Below are 24,499 nucleotides of genomic sequence, written 5' to 3' on the forward strand. Positions count from 1 at the left end.
CGGAGTCTCACTGTACCTCCCTCGGGTAGAGTGCCATGAGGTCACATGGCTCACAGCAACCTCTAACTCTTGGGCTTACGCAATTCTCTTGTCTCAGCCTCCCAAGCAGCTGGCCGGGGCTGGGTTTGAACCCGCCACCCTTGGCATATGGGGCCGGTGCCCTACTCACTGAGCCACAGGCGCTGCCCTATTTGGGGTATTTTTAAGTACCCTTCATTTTCATAAATTTGGAGTTTGGGGGTTTCTTAAATTTTTAACACTACAGTAGTCCAAATTGTACCCTTTCTAAATTTTGTCATAAAACTGATTTATTCAATGAATGTTTATTTACTGAGTCCTTGCTATGTGCAAGGTAGCTGAGAATTCAGCAGTGGAAAAAAGGACAAAATTCCCACAGTCTAGTTGGAGAGGGTTGAGGGGTGACAGACAATAACCACAATAAATACAGGTTAGAAAGCTTTAAGAAAAGAGAAAACCAAGCATTGAAAGGGGATCAGCAAGGTTGCAGTGCCAGTGTGGCCTAGACAGGGCTACCTGTGACTGGAATCTGAGTGAAGGCATACAGGAGGCCAGAGAAGGACCTCCCCAGTGGTCTCTGGAGGGTCTGATTCCACTGTCTACCCGAGGACCCTGATGGAGGAGGAAGGGTGCACAAACATCTGCCCACATGTGTTGGGGAGCAGCAGGAGCAGGCTTGGAAAGGCAGACCAGTGGCTGGGAGTTGGAGCAGGGCTTGGCAGGCTGCAGCCAATTCCAGCCCCAGCCTGATTTTGTTTAATCTTACTGGAACACAGCCATGTTCATTCAGTTATGTGCTGTCTGTGGTTGTTTTTGCATTACAGCAATAGAGCTGAGTCACTGCGATAGGCTATATGGTTCAGAAAACTGAATAAAAATAAATCTTGACTGGCCCTTTACAGAAGAAGTTTGCATCCACCCCCTACCATGAGGATTAGAACTGAAAGCCCAGTGTGGCTGGCTGGCATGGAAGGAGCCGGGAAAAGTAGATGAGAGGAGAGAAGTGATGGTGTGGAAGGGGGCCAGCTGCCCACATCAGGCCTCATGGGCCATTGCAAGGACTCCTCTTTAAGCAGAGGAGTGGCAACTTCTAATTTAGATTTTAGCAGGATCTGCTACAGTGGCTATGCCATGCTCTTCTCTCTTAGGACACTAAGGATGACACAACAACCTTAACGAGTTATTTTTGGATATATATTTGTACATAACCTCCTTGATCAAGGTCATTGGGTAAGCAGTGAAGTTAGACCTTTCAGAATCTCCTGTTGAGGCTCGTAGATCATAGCTCACTGTAGGATAACCAGCCAGGAGTGGCTTCCTCCTGGGGGTGTGCTGGGACACACTTTATGGGGCCCGGCATGCATCTGAGGCTGATTTGTCACCATTGTGCATGCCATCTTGGAAGCTGCACACACTGGTGCTATTGCCTGCCGTACTCTGGATGCTCAGTACCCAAACTTACCCCTAGCCCTTCATAAAACCGGCATTTGCTACAATGATGGAATTTTTCTTTTAAAATTACTGGTTACTGGAATGCTCTTGGCTCCTTGTAGGGTGTGAGAAGAAAAGGACCAAGTTCAGTCTCATGCGCTCTGTGACTGCATGATGGGGGCAGCCCAGCTGTCACCTCAAGGATAAAAATCTCAGCTTCTTGGCTCAATGGGTAGTAGATGAGATAATGAATTCTGAAGGAAAATGCTTTCTATGCCTGGCTGCCTGAAAAAAGTTCAATTGCTCTGTTCTTCATGGATTTGCATGGGTAATGATGATGGTTTAACCTTATTTCAAAAGACTTCATGTGATGACCAAAGGCATAGTTAATTTAGAATCCTTTATTTTCTTCCCAACTCCCCTTTTGAATTCTGAGAAGTCTGTAGGTCCTTTTCACTAACCTGGACTCCCGTAAGAGCCTATATTAGTTTCCTCTTGCTGCTGTAACAAATTACCACAGATTGAGTGGCTTGAAATAACAGTGTTATTATCATCTTATAATTTTGGAGGTCGGAAGTCCATTGTTGGTCTTAGTGGGCTAAAACCAAGGGCTGTGTTCCTTCCGGAGCCTCTGGGGGATGGTCCCCCTCTTCTAGCTCCACCTGTGTTCCTTTGCTCTTGGGCCCTTCCTCCATCTTAAAAGACTTCTCAGCCTTCTGCTTCCCATGGTATGTCTCTCTAACCTTGACCTTCCTGCACGCTTGTGATTACATTGGGCCCCTCTAGGTAATACAGGATGATCTTTCTGCCTCAAGCTCCTTAATCATATCTGCAAGGTCCTTTTGGCATGAAAGGAAACATATTCACACATTCTGGGGATTAAGATGTGGACATGTGTGGGAGACCCTGTCATCCGCCCTGTGCATCCCACTTCACTAAGATACTCAAAGCCTGGCATGCTTTGATCACAGGCTATTCCTGGGCTGCCAGGGCTGGCCCACCTGTCATCTGTCAGCAGCCTTTCTGCATTTGCAGGGAGAAGATGTGGGATATGGTTTGCTAGCTGAAGGCCAGTCCCTGTGCCTCGTCTGCAGGGTGCATGAGCATAAGGACCCCCTCACCTTCTCTGGGCTGAAGCCAGCAGACACTTTGACTCCTCTTACTTCACCTCTTAGCAGCCTGCATGCTGGATGCTCCTAATTGAAACCCTGCTTTCCTTAGGCTACCAAGTTACCTCGGTGCTGCTTCTCTCCCTTTCTGGGCCATCACACAGGGGATCAATGATGGAACAATGTAGAGATTATTGACACACTGTGTCCCAAACCTCTCCACAGTTGTCACCAGCTGTCTAAGGTGTATGCAGGCCTCCTGTGGTCTCTGGTGAGGTCCCTCTAGGTGGAGACACCTTGTATTTCTGTATGATCTTAGGGATCACACCTACTTTTATTTCTCTGGCTCAAGACAAAAACACCAGGAAATGATCCTTTTTTTAAAGCAACTCCCAGGCCCTCTCTTATAATGGAGAGAGAACACATTTTCCCTTGAGGTATATCCTGCCTCTGGCTTCAGTTTTTGGGATATCTCCTACCCCTGTCCTTGAGAGGAAACGTGAGCCAGACCCCTGTAATTTTAGCAGCTATGGGAGAAAAGAAAGAAAATCCAGTGAGAAAAAGGCCAAAGTACAGTGTTTCTTCTCATGAATCACCTGGACTTTTTCTTAAAAGTAGTTTCCTAGAGCCAGCCACAGCCTTGCTGAATCTGAATATCAAGGCAAGGAACTGACCTCTCCAATATGCTGAAGTTTGAGAGCCCCTGAGTCAGGAGCTCCAGGCAAAGCAAAGAGGATCCTTAGCAAACAAGCACTTTGAGCCCTTCTCAAAGTTCAGCCCCCAGTGTGGACACCCAAGTACCAAGTATAACCATTTCCTCATGTTGGAAGGGAAAGAGTTCAGTAGAGGTTTCAAATCTGGATACAGATACTTAATTTTTCATGAACTCCAGACCAATGTTGCATAAACTAGTGGACGTTAGGCCTAAGTCAGCATGTCCTAAATGGGCCTCATTATCTTCCCCTGGGGCCTGCTCCTCCCCTCCTCTTGCTTTCCACATGTGAAAGTCCATCCATCCAGCTGCTCTAGACAGAAACCCGGAGGAGATGGAGGGCTGCAGTTAATGAGAGGCGTGGCACTATAGTAAACAGAGTGAACTGACATTTTGGGTATTCCACCCAAGATCATACTGATAAGTACTACAGTTGGATTTGAATCCAGGTCCTCTAAGTCCAGTTCCTTCGTCTTCCTTCCGAACTGCCTTTCCATAGGGAATGGAAGAAAGGTCGACTCAGGAAGTTCTGAATAGCCTAAGGGTTGTCATGGAAGAACTCACTTGCTCTGCACCGCCTTGAGAGCAGACTAATTCATAGCCGTAGAGAGATACAGCTGTCAGTCCAGGGTGAAGAAAAGTTTGTTCCTCAAGTTGGCCAAGACAGGGCGAGCTGGTCATGCTAAACTTTGGGTGGAGTGTTCTAGAGGGGATTCAAGTGACTAGTCCTCAGGTTCTGTGATTTTATGATCTCAACCAGTGGCATTTCTAGGTCATGATGCTTATAAAGTTGTTACCCAAATAATCTAGTTTAATAGTTCCAAAAAACAGTTTGGCACACAAAAATTACCCGAAGTTCTTCATTAGCATTCTTAGATGCTCCCCAGAAGTATCTCTCGACTCGCCCCACCCCCAACCATGCTGCCTAATCCCATCGCCACCCACTTCTGCTCTTAGTTCTCCCATAAAACTTCCTCAGCCCCAGAGGCCGCTCTTGCCATTTTCTCCTGATTCTTCACCACCTGATTCTTCTTTGGGGTGGGAGGGCAGTCTAATTAAGTTGGAGGTCTCTGCAGCGACCCAGTGGATTGTCCTTTCTGAATGGCAGGCCATGTTTCTTGCTTGGGCACAGGTAAGGGATTCCTCCTTTCCTCTCCTTCATGCCCCACATTCAGTTGTCTAATCTGAGTGTGGTGTTTGAGGCTGAACAGGTCACAGGAGCCCATGAAAGAAGGCTTCAAATGGGTTAGGGTTTGAGTTTGGAAGAGTTTGCATAAGAGTTTGAAATAAAATTGGCTGGGGAACCCAGAGATTAGATTTATTCCACCTTCTAAATCCCTCTAAAGCCTGTCTTTCTCACGCTATCACAGCCCTAGGTCAGGCCCCCTTGACGTCTTACAAGAATTTCTTCCATGGCCTCCTTTCAGGTCTCAGCATTGAGTCTTGCCCCTATCCATTCTCTACAGACAAACGGAAATCTGCCTAAAATTTTTCTGGAAAGCAAATCTGACCACTCGCCTGCTAAAACCTTTCATTGGTTCCCCAGCTCTCCTCAGTTCACTCAAAGCTTACTCCTAGCATTTGAGGCCCTCCCTGTTGACTCTGTAACCTCTCTAGCTTTGTCTGTCTTTCCAAACACTTACTACTGGAAGCTCTTCACTGTGCCTCCTGGGCCTCTGCTCAAGCCCTACTCTCTGTGTGGGATGCCTTTCTCTCCTCTTAGCTACTTGACAAATACCCACACCACTTTCAGCACTTGACATAAGCGTCAGCTCCTCTCTAGAGAACCTTCTGACTTCTTCCCTCAAATAAGCCCTCTCCCCTTAGTGCACCTCTGTTCTCCAAGCGGATATCTGTAAACTACCTGTAAACTCGTTTGCATCCGTTCTATCTTCTCAGCCTGGGCACTGCATGTGGCCAGAGTTTTGTCTGTCACCAGCAAGCTTGCCCTAGGCTGGACCTGCTACACACCCCAGTAAAAGCCAAATGAAGGGAAGAGAGTATTCTGCAGGCCCTCAAGTGCTTTACGGAGGCCTGCTGCATTGGAATTGGATGGACTTGGGTTAAATTACAAACACTCTAAGAACTGTATGCTCTTGGGCAAATCCTTTGAATTCTGAGCCTCTTATTTCCTCAGTTCTGCCTGCCTCCCAGGATTCTGCAAACAGATTTAAGCAGAGTCCCTGGTGCAGTGCCTGACTTACTGTAGGGGCTCAGATACTGAGTATTAGCATCCGCTCGGCCAAGAAGCAGGGGAAAAGGCATTCAGTTAGTAGTAAACCGGGTTACGTGGAGATGTAAGGTGGGGGAGAAGAAATCTCTGAGATCTCAGTGTCCTTGAATTTCTAAAACCGGCAGCGCCTTCTCTGTTCTGGATCAAACTCAACTTAGAGGGATGGGGGTTGAAGTGACCTATGAGGGCCAGTGGAAGCTGAGCCCTCCCCGCCGCTGAATGGACCAGCCCAGGTGACATCACAATCCTGGCGGTTGCCAAGGCGCTGCTGGAGTGCACTTATTTCTCCCAGCGGACCTCTAGGATGCGGATGTGAGAAGGTGAGCAGGGAAGGCAGATGGCGACGAGGAGCAGCCCCAACCTCATGCCCCTGGGCACTGCTCAGGGTGACCCTGGAGAGGCAGGAGCACTGTCAGGCCCAGATGCTGGAATCCGAGATGCAGGTTCCGCCACTCAGCTGAAGATGAAGCCCAAGAAGGTGCGCAAGATCAAGGCGCTCATCATCGACCTGGGCTCCCAGTACTGCAAGTGCGGCTACGCGGGGGAGCCCAGGCCCACCTACTTCATCTCGTCCACGGTGGGCAAGCGCTGCCCCGAGGCGGCCGACTCGGGCGACACGAGCAAGCAGACCTACGTGGGCCACGAGCTGCTGGGCACCGACACGCCGCTCAAGCTCGTCAACCCGCTAAAGCACGGCATCGTGGTGGACTGGGACTGCGTGCAGAACATCTGGGAATACATCTTCCACACGGCCATGAAGATCCTCCCCGAGGAGCACGCAGTGCTGGTGTCCGACCCTCCGCTCAGCCCCAACAGCAACCGCGAGAAGTACGCCGAGCTCATGTTCGAGACCTTCGGCATCCCGGCCATGCACGTGACGTCGCAGTCGCTGCTGTCCATCTACTCGTACGGCAAGACCTCGGGGCTGGTGGTGGAGAGTGGCCACGGCGTGTCGCACGTGGTGCCCATCTCGGAGGGCGACGTGCTGCCCGGCCTGACCAGCCGCGTCGACTACGCGGGGGGCGACCTCACCAACTACCTGATGAAGCTGCTCAACGAGGCGGGCCACAAGTTCACCGACGAACACCTGCACATCATGGAGCACATCAAGAAGAAGTGCTGCTACGCCGCCCTGTTGCCTGAGGAGGAGCAGCGCCTGGCGCTGGACGAGCTGCGCGTGGACTACGAGCTCCCGGACGGCAAACTTATCACCATCGGCCAGGAGCGCTTCCGCTGCTCCGAGATGCTCTTCACGCCGGCCCTGGTGGGCAGCAGCCAGCCGGGGCTGCCGGCGCTCACAGCCGCCTGCCTGAGCCGCTGCGAGGAGGCGGGCTTCAAGGAGGAGATGGCCGCCAACGTGCTGCTGTGCGGCGGCTGCACCATGCTGGACGGCTTTCCCGAGCGCTTCCAGAGGGAGCTGAGCCTGCTCTGCCCCGGGGACAGCCCCACCGTGGCCGCCGCCCCCGAGAGGAAGACCTCGGTGTGGACCGGCGGCTCCATCCTGGCCTCCCTGCAGGCCTTCCAGCAGCTCTGGGTCAGCAAGGAGGAGTTCGAGGAGCGGGGCAGCGTGGCCATCTACACCAAGTGCTGAGCAGCCCGCCGGCCATGCTATACATTTACAGAGTTTCACATAAAACTTTAATGCACAGCAGCTCTTGTCTGGATTTCTTGCTCTGATCTGATAGCAGAAGGTGGTGGGGAGAAGTATTGGTACGTTTTGGTCTGATGTGCTGGGGTGGGAGGGGTGTCCCCTCACTGAGCCCACCCCCTCCACCTGCCGCAGAGCCCCGAGTGGCTTCCTGTTCCATTAACTCCTCTGGGGTCAAAACGCCCATCAGCAGAGACGGAATGGCGCCGATGAAACAACCACCTCAGGGTCACATAGTTAAATGTCTGCCTAGGGGACACTAAAGTCCGGTATCTGACTTCAGTCTCCTGCTTCTGCTCCTGACAGTCACCTGCTCCCAGCTTTGTCACTGGGTACTCAACCCTGGTTCCCTCACTAAACTCCCCTTATTGCCTGCCACCCTCACAGTGGCAGCCCACAGGCATGAACATGCATCTCCTGAGGTGAGGGGCCGTTTCTATCTATCAGTGGGCCTCCCCTTTCAGCCCCAGCCAATATTGCAGTCACAGAGCGAGCCACTGAACCCAGAGGATATCAGAAGAACAAGAAGGTCCTTTAGAAATGATAAGGTTCAGGGGTGGCCTGTGGCTCAGTGAGTGGGCATTGGCCCCATATACGGAGAATGGCAGGTTCAAACCCAGCCCTGGCCAAAGTGCAACAAAAAATAGCTGGGCGTTGTGGCAGGTGCCTGTGGTCCCAGCTACTCGGAAGGCTGAGGCAAGAGAATCGCCTAAGCCCAAGAGCTGGAGGTTGCTGTGAGCTGTGACACTACAGCACTCTAGGATGAGAACGTGAGACTCTGTCTTTAAAAAAATAAAAAGAAAAAGAAATGATAAGCTCCTCTCCCTGCTGTGGAGATGGGGAAACTGAGGACCGGGGAGGGAGAGGGCCAGCCCAAGGTGAGTGGTTGAGCCCAGGTCTCCTGACCCAAGTCATGATCATTTCCAGAAGGGCCAACATAGTTCTTAATAATTAGTCAGCAACCTGAAGCATTTAGCAAGCATCTACTATGGGCTAAGCCCAATGCAGAGGACTGAGAAATGACCAGGGATTACACACAGCTGGTAGAAGCCACTCGGTAGGGAGATGAGGTCTGAGCAAAGTGTGTATGAGGGTGGAAGGTGGTGGTGCTGTATTGGAAAGCTGTAAACAGAAGTTACTGGGCATGATGAGGCTGAAGGAGAGGCTGTGAGGCTTGTAATATTTCAGCTGGGGTCTGACCGCCTACCTAGAAGAGTGGTTCCTGCCCCATTCCCTACCCCTGCCTTCTAATGGAGCCCATGACCTGGTCCATGCCCATCTATGGGATCAGACATCAGTGAGCTGCACAGTCTCAGATGAGCTGAAACTCAAAAGTCCTTGAGCCAGCTCCTACCTTAGCAAAGGGTCCTTATTTGGGGCAATCCTGTCCTGGGCCTAGTGCTAGGGGTTGTGGACTTGAGCAAGAACCAGACATAGTCATTATCAACTAAGGTCTTTCCCTGTTGCCCAGAATTGGGCTTCTGTTCTGGATTGGTGCCAGGCACAGAGCTTGGGGCTCTTTCCTATACAGGGACATTACAGACTAGAGGCCTGGGGGCCAAAGGTGGCCAGTAGACATGTTTTGTTTGGCTAACAGAGTGTATAAGACTTTTCTTGAATGTGAATTCTTTTGGTGTGCCTATATTTTCCAAGTTGCTAAAGTCTCTACTGATGTCTTCATACATACTTGCTGCTCCAACTACAATTTTCACTTAATTAGCATTAGTTTCTGTTGCTTGCAACCCAAGAAGTGTTGACTAACACTGATTATAAAAACCTGATGAGAATACAGAGCCAGAAACAGGTTTGTAGAGGAGAAAGTGATGTGCCCCAAATCACACAGGTGTGATTATTAAGCAGGTGCTATGTGTGAACCCTCTTCTACATACTGGTCTTGATCTCTGAAAGCCATGTCTGTGTCACCAGTCCATCCCCTCCTTTCATTCCCCTGTGTTCAGCAACTTCTTTACCTTTAAAGCATCCTTTACCTGACCGGGGCTATAAAAAAAAAAAAAAAAAAAAACTAAAGAAATTTTCTTGGCTTGAATTTATTTAATTTTGGTGGAAAAGTGGGTCAGTGACTTCCAGCTTCAGATGACTCACTGACCCTGTGTATTTACTTCCTCTGCCTCTTGAGACTCCATTAAAGTGATAGTAAATGCACAGTCCCACTGCAGATCCTGATTTGGGGCACTCTCTGAGGCTGCATAAAATTACAAAAGCTAGAGGTTTCTACCTCATACCTAATGCTGGAAGGAGAGTGGATGCAGGAAAGAAGCAAGGCCAGAAGGCTGCAGCCTGAATTGTGCAGGGTACTTCCTGCAGAGCAGGGTGACTTCCTGTCCTGCAGAATGAGCAGGAGTTTGGCACACTTGGAAATGCCAAGTAGGAAGGACAGAAGAGTGAAGTGTATAAGAGTGAAAACAAATTGGGGGGGGGGGAGGTGGTAACCCATGTTCTTTATCTAGAAGCATCACCCCCTTCTGTGCCCCATAGGTAGAGGGGTTAACACTATGGCCAGCCTCTCATATATATTTCTTAGGAAAAGAAATAGAAACATTGTCTATCTAAACGTGGTGCTAACACAGGGAAGAGGAGGAGGGAAATGTGTGAAGTGCAGATCATGAACTCTGTTTGCACCCCCTCACTGCTTCTCCAAATCCGAAACTCCAGTCTAGCTAATATTCCTGAGGTGGAGTAGTGGATGTTCCACTTCCCCCTAACTCCCAGTTTCCCTGCGGCAGCAGATATGGTCCAGGGCTGACTTTACTCTCCAGCCCTGAGAGTGAAGCATGTGATTTAGGATCAACCAATCAGAGCATCCCATTTCCTTGGCCATAATGATTGGCTTTGGGCAAATGTGTGATCTCAGTCCAGCTGTGTGGAGTGAGTCATAATCCTTTTGCTTGGAAAGTTGATGTGAGATTGCAGTGTATGTCCTACAACTGCTATGGCAATATTTGTTACCAGGGTGGCCGGGCGCAGGGGCTCACGCCTATAATCCCAGCACTTAGGAGGCTGAGGTGGGTGGATTGCCTGAGCTCACAGGTTCGAGACCAGGCTGAGCAAGAGCGAGACCCCGTCTCCAAAAAATAGCCGGGTGTTGTGATGGGCGCCTGTGGTCCCAGCTACTTGGGAGGCTGAGGCAAGAGAATCACTTAAGCCCAAGAATTTGAGGTTGCTATGAGCTGTGATGCCATGGCACTCTACCTAGGGCAACGAAGTAAGACTCTGTCTCAAAAAAAAGAAAAATCTGTTACCAGGAAGGAAGCCAACTGGAAGCTGAGCTACCAAGGATTGTGAAACTCAGAGATTCAGAGAAACAGGACATGCCCCAAAGACAAAGTGAACATCTGAACCAAACCCTGCCTAGAGTGCCCGGCACTACCAGGTATGTTCGTTCTATGACCTAATATATTCGGCCTCATCGTTCATGCCCAGTTGTGTGTCCATTTGCAACTGAGAGCATTCTAGTGACTTCAGTTTCCCTTCTCAATAGTGGCATTGTTCTGGGGCAAGTTTGCATGGAGGAGAAACCGGGGTTGAAGATGCCACTGATAATTGAAACACTGAGACCTACACTTCATTTATCACCTAACAAAAAAGCTACTACATAGGAATTTTTTTAAGTGTGTCAGATAACACACTGTGGAAGGGTAGAGACCCAAGAGTATCTGTTGACCATCACCTTATACTGTATATTCACTTCTTATATCTCTGTCCCTGAGGTTAGACTCAGAGCTTCTGCTTGAGGGCGGGAGTGGTGCCTCCCTCCTTTTGGCTTTTCCAGAGCCCAAGGCAGAGCATGGCACAGAATGGGTGCTTAGTATGTGCCAACTGAATTCCAGTTAGTGAGGTGGAAGTTACATATATTTTGACCCATTTTTTAGAGATGAGAACACTGAGGTGTGGGGAGGTTCTGAGTCCTGTCCAGGTTCATCTGCCTGGTAAATCAAGGTCTTGTGCTACATCAAAGTTTGTGATTCCAAAATGCCTCTTTGCCCTTGTCTCCTTCCTTTCTGCAAATTACTAATCTCTTTTCCAAGAAAAAGATACATGTAAAAATTGCTTTCGAATCATGAACAAGTATGATGTAATTTCATAGTCATCATCCTGAGATACCAAAGAAGGCAATCTTTTAGCAGAGGACTTTGCTTGCCTGAGACTTCAGAGACTTAAGCAAGTATTAGAGCGATCTCAAGTGGTGAAGTCTCACCACTGCAACAGAGCAGGAGGCCTGTTAGCCTCTGCCTGTTGGCTTCCCCTAAATGTTTACACCAAGACTGCTCTGAGAGTTATTTGCATAAGTGCTTTAAAGAAACTGACTTATTACAACACAACCCATTAAGAGTTTGCCATTTTATGAATATAGTATGGGGAGTGGGGTAGAGGGCTGTGGCGACATTATAGCTCACAGCAACCTCAAACTCTTAGGTTCAAGCAATCGTCCTGCTTCAGTCTCCCAAGTATCTGGGACTTCAGTGCCCGCCACAATGCCAGGCTAGCTTTTCTATTTTTACTAGAGATGGGGTCTTGCTCTTGCTCAGGCTGGTCTCCAACTCCTGAGCGATCCATCTGCCTTGACCTCCCATTGATTATAGGCATGAACCATTGTGCCCAGCCTTATTTTTTTAACCATACATGTTCTTGTAACGTGGTGGTTCTTAAACCAGTGGATAGGTGAGGGTAGAGCTGTGAGGACTGGCATGCTGGAGCTAGCTCTTAATAGCTGGTGAGAGGTGATGGTTAAATAATCAGGTATGAATTATTGGTAGCTTGAAAATTGCCACGGAGGGTGTATTTACCCCAACAGAAATCAGCAAATTTTACAAATTGGATGTCCATACCCAGAGATAGTATGTTTAAAGCGTGGGAGAGTGCAAGAGAAATGACAGATAGCAGAATCACACAGGGAACTAGTTCCAAAAATAAATACAAAAGCAAAACTCCCTGTGACTCACCTAGAAATCTGCATTTGTAAGATCCCCAGGTGATCCTAATGGACACTCCCAGTAAACCAACTGCTCTCACAAAGGTACATGGCATATACATACTAAGCATAATAGAAATGTTTAGACATGAACAAGAAGTTGTGACATGATGTGGGACAAAACGAAGATGCTGGGTGAATAAGAGGCTGCAGCTTCCAGTCAGAACATTGCACCACCTATTGAAGTGCACTCATCTTTCAAGTTGCTGCCCAAATGTCCGCTTCTCTGGAACGTGTTCCCTGACATGCCCAGACAGAGGGCTCCCACCCTGTGTCCCCTTAGCTCTGCTGTGGCCTTGGGACATCTGCTTTAGTTTCTATCACCTGCATACCTCAGCAGAAAGGATAGAAACTGTGTTTTGTCCATCTCGGCATCTGGAATGCAGGCTTGGGCCTGGCACAGAGCTGGTGCCCAGGGGAAGTATGCTGAATTTATTGCTCACCTGAATGTGTATTACAGGTGTGAGCCACCCTGCCTGGCTGTGATCACACACTGATGTGGGGACAGTAACACATTCTGACTCCACAGGGAGAGGACAGTGGAAACTTTGCACTTGGGATCCTCCAGGACTCTTCTCTGTGCGTGTCCTCTCTTGGCTGATTTTAGTCTCTCTCTTTTCCCTATAATAAACCATAACCATACAATGTATGTATAGGAAATATTTAAGACAATATCTTTTTGTTGTTGTTGCAGTTTTGGCCAGGGCTGGGTTTGAACCTGCCACCTCCGGCATATGGGGCCACAGCCCTACTCCTTTAAGCCCCAGGCATCACCCTAAGACAATATCTTTCAGTGAATTCTGGAAGTCCTTCATGTAAATTATTGAAACTAACGGTATGGGGGGGGGTCCCCTGAACTTACAGTTGGTGTCAGAAATAAGAATAGTCTTGGGGACGGTGCCCTCTAACTTTATAGTTGGCCCAAACTTCTCATACTTGTCCTACCAAGAACCAGGAAAACTATAATAAGTATCAGAAAAGAAAACCAGCAGACTCCCAATGATGAGTTGAATCAGGTTAGAATCATCTGACAAGGACCATAAAGCAGCCATTATAAAATTATTTTACAAGCAATTACAAATTATTTTGAAAGTGAAAGCATAGAATATCTCAGCAAAGAAATGGAAACCATGAAAATAAACACATGGAAATTATAGAACTGAAAAATGTAATAACCAAAATAAAAAATTTACTAGATAGGCTTAATATTAGAATGGAGGTGATAGAAGATAGAATCAATACACTTGAGGAAAAAAATCAACACAATTGACCCAATATGAACTGAATTAGAGAGAAAGTAAACTAAAAAGAAAGAAATGGAGTTTCATGGATTGTGGGAAAATAACCAAAAAGCTAATATTCACACCATCAGAGATCCAAAACCAAAGGAGGGAGAAAGTGTAGGACACTGAAAGAGTGTTCAAGGAAATAATGGCTGGCAAAAAACATAAGTAAACCTACAGATTCAAGAACAGAGTATACCCAAATAGGATACACCCAAAGAAATCCACGTTGAGACACATCATAATTAAACTTCTGAAAACCAAAGACAAAGGTATCTAGAAAGCAGACAGAGAGAAATGATGCCCTGCTTCTGGGGGAACACTACTAATGCAAAGGACAGTGGATTTCTCTTCTGAAAGTATGGAGGCCAGGAAGAAGTGGCACAGCATTCTTCAAGTACTGAAAGAAATGAACAGTCAATCCCAAACCTTACATCATGCAAAACTCTCCATCAAAAATGCAGGGGAAGTAAAGCTCCTACAATAAAGGAAAATGAAGGGTTTGTTCTATTTTGTTTTACTAGCAAACCTAACCTTTAAGAATGGCTAAAGAAAGCTCTTTAAACAGAAAGGAAATGATAACAGAAAGGGATTTAGGACTTCAGAAAGGAAAGAAGATATCAGAAGTGTTAAAATAGGGATATATATATATAATAGCCTATCTTACTTCTCATAATCATGAAATAGGAAGTCTGAACTCATATTTGATGGTAACACTGATGTGACAGTGGTGCTCAAAGTATATATAGGAAACATTTAAGACAATTTTTAAAGTGGAGAGAGTAAAAGAAACTATGTGAACTTAAGGTTTCTACACTTGAAGTGGCAAAACATCAGTACTAGTAGGCTGTGACAAACAACTTTTGATTATTGTAATACTTAGAGCAAACACTAAGAAAATTATACAAATTAATACTCAAGAATGATGTAAGGGCTCGGTGTGGTGGCTCAGCCTGTAATCCTAGCACTCTAGGAGGCTGAGGCAGGCGGATTGCTTGAGCCCAAGAGACTGAGGTTGCTCTGAGCTATGCTGACACCACGGCACTCTACACAGGGTGAGAGAGTGAGACTTTGACTTAAAAAAACAAAACAAACAGGTGGTGCCTGTGGCTCAGGGAGTAGGGTGCCAGCCCCATACACCGAGGGTGGAGGGTTCGAACCTGGCCCTGGCCAAACTGCAACAAAAAAATAACCAGTGTTATGGTGGGCGCCTGTAGTCCCAGCTATTCGGGAGGCTGAGGCAAAAGAATCACCTAAGCCCAAGAGCTGGAGGCTGCTGTGAGATGTTACGCCACAGCACTCTACTGAGGGTGACAAAGTGAAACTGTGTCTTAAATAAAAAAAGAAGAAGAAAAAGGAGGTAAATAAATCAAGACAGAATTCTTTAAAGTTCATAAAAAAACCATGGCAAGTTAAGAAAAGATAAACAGAAGAACCAAAAACAGAGGAAATGAAGAGAAATCAAATAATAAAATGGCAAACTCGAGCCCTAACATGTCAATTGCTGTAAATGTAAATAGTCCAATATGCCAATTAAAAAAGATTGGGCTGGAAAAAAAAGAGAGATTGGGCTGGCCACAGTGACTCATGCCTGTAATCCTAGCACTTTGGGAGGGTGAAGTGAGCAGAGCACAAAGCCAGGAGTTTGAGACCAGCCTCAACAACATAGCAAGACCTTGTCTCTGCCACATAATAACAATAATAATAACTGGGTTGGTGACACACGCTTGTAGTCCTAGGAGAAAGCTGAGCCAGGAGAATTGCTCAAGCTCAAGAGTTGGAGGTCGTGGTGAGCTCTGATTGCTCCACTGTACTTTAGCCTGGGGGACGGAGGGAGAGCCTGTCTCAAACAAAGCAAACAAAGAGATTGGTGGAGTGGATTAAACAACAACAACAACCACAACAACAAAACATGATCGACCACTTGCTGTCTGTAGGAAATTCAAATCTAATGCCATATGTAGGCTAAAGTAATAGGGTAGAAAAATAGATACCGTGCAAACATTAGGGTTTTGGTTTTTTGTTAGTTTGTTTTGAGACAAGGTCTCACACTGTGGCCCAGGCTAGAGCATAGTGGCATCATCATACCTCACTGCTATCTCAAACTTGTGGGCTTGAGCGAGGTTGCTGCCTCAGGAGGCAGGGACTATAGGCATGTGCCACCATGCCTGGCTAATTTTCCAATTTTTTATAGAGATGGGGTCTCACTCTTGCTCAGGCTGGTCTCAAACTCCTGGCTTCAGGTGATTCTCCCATCTCCACCTCCCAAAACATTAGTATTTAAAAAAGTAGAATGGGCTATATTAATGCAAGATAAAGTAGATTTCAGAGCAAAGAATACATATTATTGATAGAATCAGATTACTGACCAGTCCAGGAAGGACTGAGTGTATGTCCCTCCCAGGAAATAGTGAATAGGCCATTCCCTGCTTCTCTGACCATTTATTTTATTTATTTTATTTATTTTTATTAAACCATAGCTGTGTACATTAGTATGATCGTGGGGCACCATACACTTGGTTCATAGATCGTTTGACACATTTTCATCACATTAGTTAACATAGCTTTTGTAGCATTTTCTTAGTTATTTTGCTAAGACCTTTACATTCCACATTTACTAGGATTCACATATACACTTGTAAGATGCACCGCAGGTGTAATCCCATTAATCCCCCTCCTTCCCCCTCTCTGACCATTTAATATCCCTCTCTGCCATAGCCCACGTGTGGATTTCTTCCCAGTCAGGAATTTTACCCTACCTGCACCAGGTGGAATAAAAGCCACTTTGATCAGACTACATAGGAGAACATTTAGGTAACCTTGTTTATGAGTTTTAGATACAAAATTAAAAGCATGATGTGAAAGGAAAATCGAATGAAGTTAGATTTCATTAAAATTAAAATCTTCTCTTTGAAAGACACTGTTAAGAGAATGAAAAGGCAAGCCATGGAATGGGAAAAAATATATACGAAACAAATATCTGATAAAATACCTGTATCCAAATTCCTTGTCTGAACTTTCACTTCACCCTGGTTCTTAGATTGCGAAATTCCATGCTATTCCTTAGTAGACAATTAGTCACTTTCAATATTTAAAAGTATTGAAAAACTTAATTAGATATAGGTTGTATAGTTCCATATCATTAAATTAGAACTGCTCCTGCTGGGGGTGTTCGTCCTCCCCAGGGCTGCAGGTCTTTTCGGTTGCAAAACATCATTGCACCTTCTTTGTGGCATTTGATTCTCACGAGTAGCCTAGAAGAAAGACTGGGGGTGGGTGTTTAAGAGTATTCTGTTTTTACAGATGGGGAAATGGAGGCTCAGAGATGTGCTGAGTTTAGTTACGTGCACGCAGCACTGTGCCTGGTGCATTGAGAAGACAGAAGAGATGTACTGTCCCCCAGGGGCAGGCAGGGTGGTAAAAGCTAGCAGAGCAGACAAATGAAACCTTCTCTGAGCACCTGACTTCAGCTCAGTACAATGACCTGAATGAGCACCACCTGGTCCAGGTCTGTGCTACCCCTACGGCTGGGAGCATGGGACCGGAAAATGCTTAAGTCCTGCCACCAATTTGTGTATGGTTTGGATGGGGGAGGGTTAGGATTGTCAGATTTGGCAAATGAAGATAGGGATGCCCAGTTAAATTTGAATTTCAATAAACAAGGAATAATTTTTCAATATAAATATGAATCATGCAATTTTATCTGGCAGTATTATGTCTGACAACCCTCTATGAAAGAAGGTAGACTAAAAGTCTGAAACTGGGCGGCACCTGTGGCTCAGTGACTAGGGCACCGGCCCCCATATACCGAGGGTGGTGGGTTCAAATCCAGCCCTGGCCAAACTGCAACAAAAAATAGCCGGGCATTGTTGGCGGGTGCCTGTAGTCCCAGCTACTCAGGAGGCTGAGGCAAGAGAATCGCGTAAGCCCAAGAGTTGGAGGTTGCTGTGTGTTGTGACGCCACGGCGCTCTTCCGAGGGTGACAAAGTGAGACTCTGTCTCTAAAAATAAAATAAAATAAATAAAAAAGTCTGAAACTATTGTGATAATAGTGGGGACTCTGAAAAGAATTCCTGGAGGAAGTAGCAGCTGAGTTGAGTCTTGAAGGCTATGGTGACCGTGGAAAGTTTAGGCACAGGAGGCACAATGGAGTCTGGTGATCTTCAGAAATAGAGTTCTTATTATCTCAGTCTCAGTTTCCTCATCTGGTATGAACCTTGGTGGGTTGTCGTGAGGATAAAATGAGTGTATATGCATAAGGCACTTATGAGATTGCCTTATATAGAGCCAGAGGTGGTAAAAAATGAACTAGGGCAGTGGAAAGGTGTGCAAGAGGAAGAGGCATTCTTGGCGTTCAAGTTACTGGACTCAACTCACTGGAGGAGCAGAGCCATGAGGCAGAAGGTGGAGGGAAAGAGGAGCGACATTCCTAGTGGGGTGAGTTTGAAAGTCTGCAATCTGGGAAGAGGCAAAGAGAAGTAGGTTTGGAGAAAGGGATCAATCCTACCTGAGTGCCCAGACCAGGGGCAGAGATGTGGCTGGAGTTCATATTTAGCCTCCAGAAAGAGGATGAAGCCAGGGGTAGAGGCCTGGGTGGGGTGGAGGGTTTTACATTAGAGGTGAGGAAAGCTAAGGGCATGAACGAAATTGCCAAAAGACTGAATGGGAGGTGAAAAAGAACGCTGTCAAGGCCTCCCCAATGGTCTGTCTGCAACTCAGATGTTCTTAATATATTTAATTTAATTTATACTTGTTGAGGCAATCCCATAAAACTCAAGGCAAATACAAAAATCCTCCAAAGTTACAGAGCTGCCTATATGCTTGTGTGTTTCTGGGCTTCCCTGGAAGGCAGGTTTTAGGGAGAACTGAGAGACCAGGAAACTGGGGTGGGGGAAGAGCTCACATTTTACTTTGTGTCTTTTTATTTCAGAATATTATGAGGGTAGGTGTGTTTTGGTAACATTAATTGCTTTTGTATAGTTTGAGTCAGAGTTATAAGTGTGCCTAGGCCTTTTGAATACTGCAGCCTCAAACTCCTGGGCTAAAGCAATCCTCCCATGTCAGACTCCCTAGGAGCTGGGACTACAGAGGAGCATCACCACACCTGGCTAATGTTTTAAAAATTAATTAATTAATTGTTCTTTTTAATTTTAATTTTTATTTGAGACTGAGTCTCACGCTGTTGCCTGGGTAAAGTATCATGGCGTCATCATAGCTCACAGCAACTTCAAACTCCTGGGTGCAAGTGAGCCTCTTGCCTCAGCCTCCTAAGTAGCTGGGACTACAGGCATATACCACCATCTCTGGCTAGTTTTTTCTGTTTTTAGTAGAGATGGAGTCACACTCTTGCTCAGGCTGGTCTCCAACTCCTGAGTTCAAGCAATTCACCCACTTTGGCTTTCCAGAGTGATACAATTACAGGTCTGAGCCACTGTGCATGGCCTATTTTTAGTTTTTGTAGGGGTGGGGTCGTGGAGTTAAGAGTGGACATGTGACTAAGTTCAGGCCAATGAGATATACATGCAAGTGCTATATACAATTTCGGAGTCATCTTCAGTGTAAAAAAAGTTCTTTGTCCTGGAGCAGCTTTGACCTCTTCCCTTGGGCTGAACATAATATGCCTATGGGGGTCTGGTGTTGACCATGCAGACCAGAAGGTGGTCATGGCAACTGGATGGAAGGAACTTGGGTTCCTCAGTGACTGCATGGAGAATAACCACTCACCAACCAGCACCTCAGGACAATTAGTGACAAAGAAACAAATCTCCATCTCCTTTAAAATATGTTGGGGGTCTTTCAGATACAGAAACTTATTCTTTACTCTGACTTATAATGGTAGAGCACAGTAAGAAGTGGATAATACTTTTAGCAAAACACCAGTGACCCTAGGCCAGAGCATGCTTTTGGAAAATCACTGAATTGGGCACTGAGTTTCTCTGTAGAACTATTCCCCAGCCCTTTTCTTTTTCTGATAATTTCCTAAGTGAGCAAATTGGCATTCTCGTGTAATCCTTATAACAATTCTATGAATAGGATTATCTCCCATTTTATAGTTGATAAAACTTAGATTCAGAGCCAGGAGACAATTCACTCAAGATCACACGACTAATAAATGATGGTATTATGATTTGAACTCAGGTCTCTGAGTTCAGATCTCAGATCCTGGAGTCCAGGCTCTTTGCTCTGTGGAATGAAGCCTCCCCAGTAAGTGGAAATGTTTTTTTGGAAACAGGTGCTGACCATGCGTAGGTGGTTGTAAAGTCTCAAGCTTATAAATAAAAAGGGCATGGCTGTTTCACACTAGTAGGAAGCTGTCATTTCAGGCTGTACCCAATTTATAAATGACCAGTGATTTGACAATTCATTTATTTTCCTATCATTTGGGACCCATACTGTGTGTTCTTCCACAGAATCAGTGTGATTCATGGTGAAATATGTGCAGGCTCATTCCTAGACTCCTGTGTTAACTCATGTCTAGCCTCAGGCCTGGGTTTAAGGAGCAAGGAAAGAGAGTCATGGTGGAGATTACGATCCCCAGTGATGAGATTTCCCATGCCCATTGTGCCCTGGCCTGCCTTGCATCCAAGTTGCTGCAAGCCAGGTCTCAGATTTCCACCTCCCCTACATTTCAACCAAATGCCCCGATAGCTCATTTCATGTAGAAATAAATTAGGAAACAAGCTGAACTGATTTATGCTGGCATGAGTCTTATCTGAGAAATTTATTTCAGAGCCAGGTGCAGTGGCTCACACCTATAATCGTAGCACTCTGAAAGGCCAAGGCAGGTGGATTGCTTGCACTCAGGAGTTGGAGATCAGCCTGAGCAAGAGCAAGACCCCGTCTCTAAAAAAGAAAAATAGCCAGGTGTTGTGGTGGGCACCTGTAGTCCCAGCTACTCAGGAGGTTGAGGCAAGAGGATTGCTTAAGCCCAAGAGTTTGAGGTTGCTGTGAACTATGATGCCATAGCACTCTACAAAGGGCAACAAAGTGAGATGCTGTCTCGAAAAAAAAAAAAAAAGATATTTATTTCACTCACTATGGTGGACTTAGAAAAATGTGTGTTCTATATAGTGAATTTATTATAGTGCAGTAGTTGTGGTCCACATGCATGCTTGGATCAGTCCAGGGAATTAGGTTATTTTGTTAACCACAGTTAATTCTTATAGTCAAAGTTTAATATGGAAAGGCATAAGTAGTATTTTAAAGGAGAATGAAGTAGGGAAACAATTTTCAAAGGCAACCATCCCTGGTGGTCTAGTGGTTAGGGAAAAAAAGGCAATCAAATACCTGGTTACCTAGTCCAATTGCTAGGAGACTGGATTGCATTTACAGAGTATGGAAATTTAAGGAATGATCTGAAAACACAAAAGTTGGATTATAAGTCTACTTTTTCCCGTGTTGATGAGAATTTGGCTCAAGAAATAGAATCCATTTTGAATATTTTAGGCAGGAAGATAATTTAGCTCCTGGAATATTAACCAAATTTTGCTTACCAAAATAGTCGTGAGTGTGGGGGAGCTGGCTGTGGTTTTGAGTCTCTAGGTATGGCATGGCCAACACTACACTAACAGTACCCACCAGGAAAGCTACCAATTCTGAGGCCACTTGAAACTATCAAGTTCAAGAATCCATCACTGTAGCTCTTCTCAGGGATAAGGAAGTGGAAATCGGGAAGCTGCTGATACCCTGGCAAGGCCAGCACCAATGCCACAGCTGCCTTTGACGCCAGGAGGCTGGAGAGCTGATGCAGAAAAGCAACCCCTTGTCTCACTTGCCTTACTGAACTCATGCAGGCATATCTAATAGGTAAACACAACTTGCAACCAGAACCTGCAAAGGAGTATGGCGGGTGTCATTTCAGCTTTGTAACATCTGCCATGCAGGAAAGCACTCTAGATCCAAGCTGTCAATAGAACTTTCTATGGAGAGGGAAAGAGTCTGTATGTGCACTATCCAGTACGGTAGCCTCCAGCCAGATGTAGCTACTGAGCATTTGAAATACAGCTAGGGCAATTGAAGGACTTTATTTTAAATTTTAATTTTTTAAGTTTGAATAGCCACGTGTGGCTTGTGGCTACTGTTCTGATTAGGACAGCTCTGAAGGAGGATGGAATGGAGGTTGAGTTGAGCCAACACATTCATCAATCCATCCATCCATCCATCTATGCATATCTATAAATATAATCTTTGCAAATCACCAAGGAGGATAACCTTCATGCCCTCTATTTGTTTTTTTTTTTGCGACAGAGACTCAAGCTGTCACCCTGGGTAGAGTGCCATGGCATCATAGCTCACAGTAACCTCCAACTCCTGGGCTCAATTCTCTTGCCTCCGCCTCCCAAGTAGCTGGGACTACAGGCACCCGGCTATTTTTTGGTTACAGGCGTCATTGTTGTTTGGAGGGCCCAGGCTGGATTCGAACCTGCCAGCTCAGGTGTATGTGGCTGGCACCTTAGCTGACTGAGCCACAGGCGCCAAGCCCATGCCCTCCATTTCTTTAACTATAAAATGAGGATGATGACCTCAAAGGTAAATATTATAATGAAGTAACTTAGAAATGGTTCATTGTGGGCAGTGCCTGTGGCTCAGTGAATAGGGTGCTGGCCCCATATACCAAGGGTGGTGGGTTCGAACCCGGCCCCAGCCAAACTGCAACAAAAAAACAGCTGGGCGTTGTGGTAGGTGCCTGTAGTCCCAGCTACTCGGGAGGCTGAGGCAAGAGAATTGCCTAAGCCTAAGAGCTGGAAGTTGCTGTGAGCTGTGACACCACCGTAGTCTACCGAAGGCAACAAAGTGAGACAGTCTCTAAAAAAAAAAAGAAATGGTTTATTGTTAGTAATGACTTCAGGACCATGAATACCAGTGGGATGGGATTAAGATGTGGTGAGAAGGATTATCCCAGAAGATAAAGATAAATACACTTGAAACCAGGGTTTGGCATAGTACTCTGGATGACTCAAGATACTTTACAAAATGTGCCTTGCCAAGGAGAAAGCTACTAATATGTGCGAGCCTGAACTTGGTTTCTCTTCATCCCATGTCTATCTTCTGAACTCCATATTTGCCTAAGTATCTACTGTGTGGCTTCACCTGGATGCCCAAGAGTCACTTCAAATGCAACACTTTTATCCATCCATTCATCCATCCACCCATCCATCCATCCATCCATCCATCCATCCATCCATCTATCCATCCATCCATCTATCCATGTATTCACCCATCCACCCATTCTCTCATCCACATATCCATCCATCTATCAACCCATCCATCCACCCCATCCATCAATCCATCCACCACATAAGAGGTAGTGGGGTGAGTGGAGGTAAGGGTGCACTGGGAGTACCTTGGAGGAGCACCAGGCCTACACTTGGGGAGCAGGCTATGTCAGAGAAAACTTCCTGTAGGAGCAGAAGAGGATCTAGACAAAATAGATGGGGGAATAACAAAAACAAAATCCTAGAGACAAGAGTAAATACCATGCATTCTAGGAAACAGATGTTTAGCATGACTAGAGTGTGGGAGGAGTGTTGTGAAGTGGGAAAAAGGTAAATGGAGACAGATGATGTAGGATGTTGAAAATCAAGCTAATTGGACTTTATCCTAAAAGCACTGGGGAAACATAGGAAGATTTTAAGTATGAGATTTGGGTTTTTGGCAGCTTGATCTTGGACTTCTAGCCTCCAGACATGCAAGAAAAAAAATGTCTGTTGTTCAAGCCTAATATAGCATTTTTTTATGGCAGCCCAAGCTCACTAATTAAACCTCTGGTTTCAATGCAATGAATTCTATGAAAACACATCTGGAAACAGAAGGTTGGAAGCAAGAGGCAGTGTAAGTGATTCATATAATTCATATAAGCCTACCCACACTTGGCTAATAGCAAAGGAGGAGGAAAGAATACAAGCTGTGGAGATAAAGACAGATTTCTCAGTGGATCAATGGGTGAATATTGGTGCTAAGTTAGGGAACATTAGAAGTAAATTTGGCTTCAAGATGGAGAGGTAAGTTCAGTTTTGGATATGATAATATGTTCAATTTGTTAATCCTTTACTATGCCTAATAACTTTGCTCAATCAACAGATTTTTCTAATAGTATTTTAAAGAGATGATAGTCAATCATTTCAATGATTAAAAAGATAATAACTATGATTGTTTGTGAAGGTTTAGGGAAATAGACCTTGTGGTTGTCAGAATAATGGTACCCTCCAAAGGTGTCCACATCCTAATCCTGGGAATCTGTGAATGTTATTTTACACAGCAAAAGGAATTCACAGATGTAATTAAGAGATGAGGGAGATTATTCTGGATTAAGTAGATGGGCCCAATCTAAACAGAACTTTTTCTGACTGGACCAGAGAGCTAAGATGAAAAGAAGAAGGTGGAGGAGGCATTAGCCATTTGAGAAAGGCTCAACATGCTATTGTTGGCTTTGAAGAGACTGGGGATTTCAACTCTGCAATTGTAAGGAATCAAATTCTGCTAACAACCAATGAACAAGAAACACATCCCCTCCTTAAAGCCTCCAGGAAGAAATGTAGCCTCTGCTGACAACTTGATTAGATCAGTGAGATCTGTACTTGACTTCTGTCCTTTAGAACTGTAAACTATTACGTTTGTGTTGTTTTAGGTCATAAATTTATATGATAATTTGTTAGAGCAGCATACAAAAACAAATACAGTTAATACACATATGTGGTTGGTACTTGCCTAGGTCAGGGTCCAGTCAGGAGCCAAAACCACACCAGTAATCTGAATATATTTAATATAAATAATTGTTTATTAATAAAAGGTAATTGACAAAAAGAGTAAAAGAGAAGTCTAAAGCACACAGGGATAGCAAATATGGGAAACATTTACTTCTGTAGGACTGAGGGAAAGTACCCCAGGCAGAAACATGTGGCCAGATGATTTTTTAAAAGAAGTCTTGCAAGCTGGGGAATTGGCTGGGATTTTTTTTTCAGTTTATGACCTGACAGTTTTGTCTGGGTAGACACCGTAACACTAAAATTCTGAAGTAAGCCTTGAGGAGAAATTGTTAGTCCTCATGAGTATATCATTTTAGTTGTTTTTCATTC

General features: G+C 45.5%; 1 protein-coding gene across 1 annotated transcript; it reads left to right on the top strand.

Annotated features, from left to right (window-relative positions):
* Positions 1–5,784: 5,784 nt before the first annotated feature.
* Positions 5,785–7,096, top strand: ACTL7B (actin like 7B). Its single transcript, XM_053558687.1, has one exon. The coding sequence runs from the start codon at positions 5,841–5,843 to the stop codon at positions 7,092–7,094; it is 1,254 nt and encodes a 417-aa protein (XP_053414662.1). The 5' UTR covers positions 5,785–5,840; the 3' UTR covers positions 7,095–7,096.
* Positions 7,097–24,499: the final 17,403 nt, after the last annotated feature.

Source organism: Nycticebus coucang, chromosome 2, assembly GCF_027406575.1.
Source record: "Nycticebus coucang isolate mNycCou1 chromosome 2, mNycCou1.pri, whole genome shotgun sequence".
NCBI lineage: Eukaryota > Metazoa > Chordata > Mammalia > Primates > Lorisidae > Nycticebus > Nycticebus coucang.

Coding starts and splice junctions, on each gene's coding strand:
- ACTL7B (XM_053558687.1), top strand. CDS start 5,841: ATGGCGACGAGGAGCAGCCCCAACCTCATGCCCCTGGGCACTGCTCAG.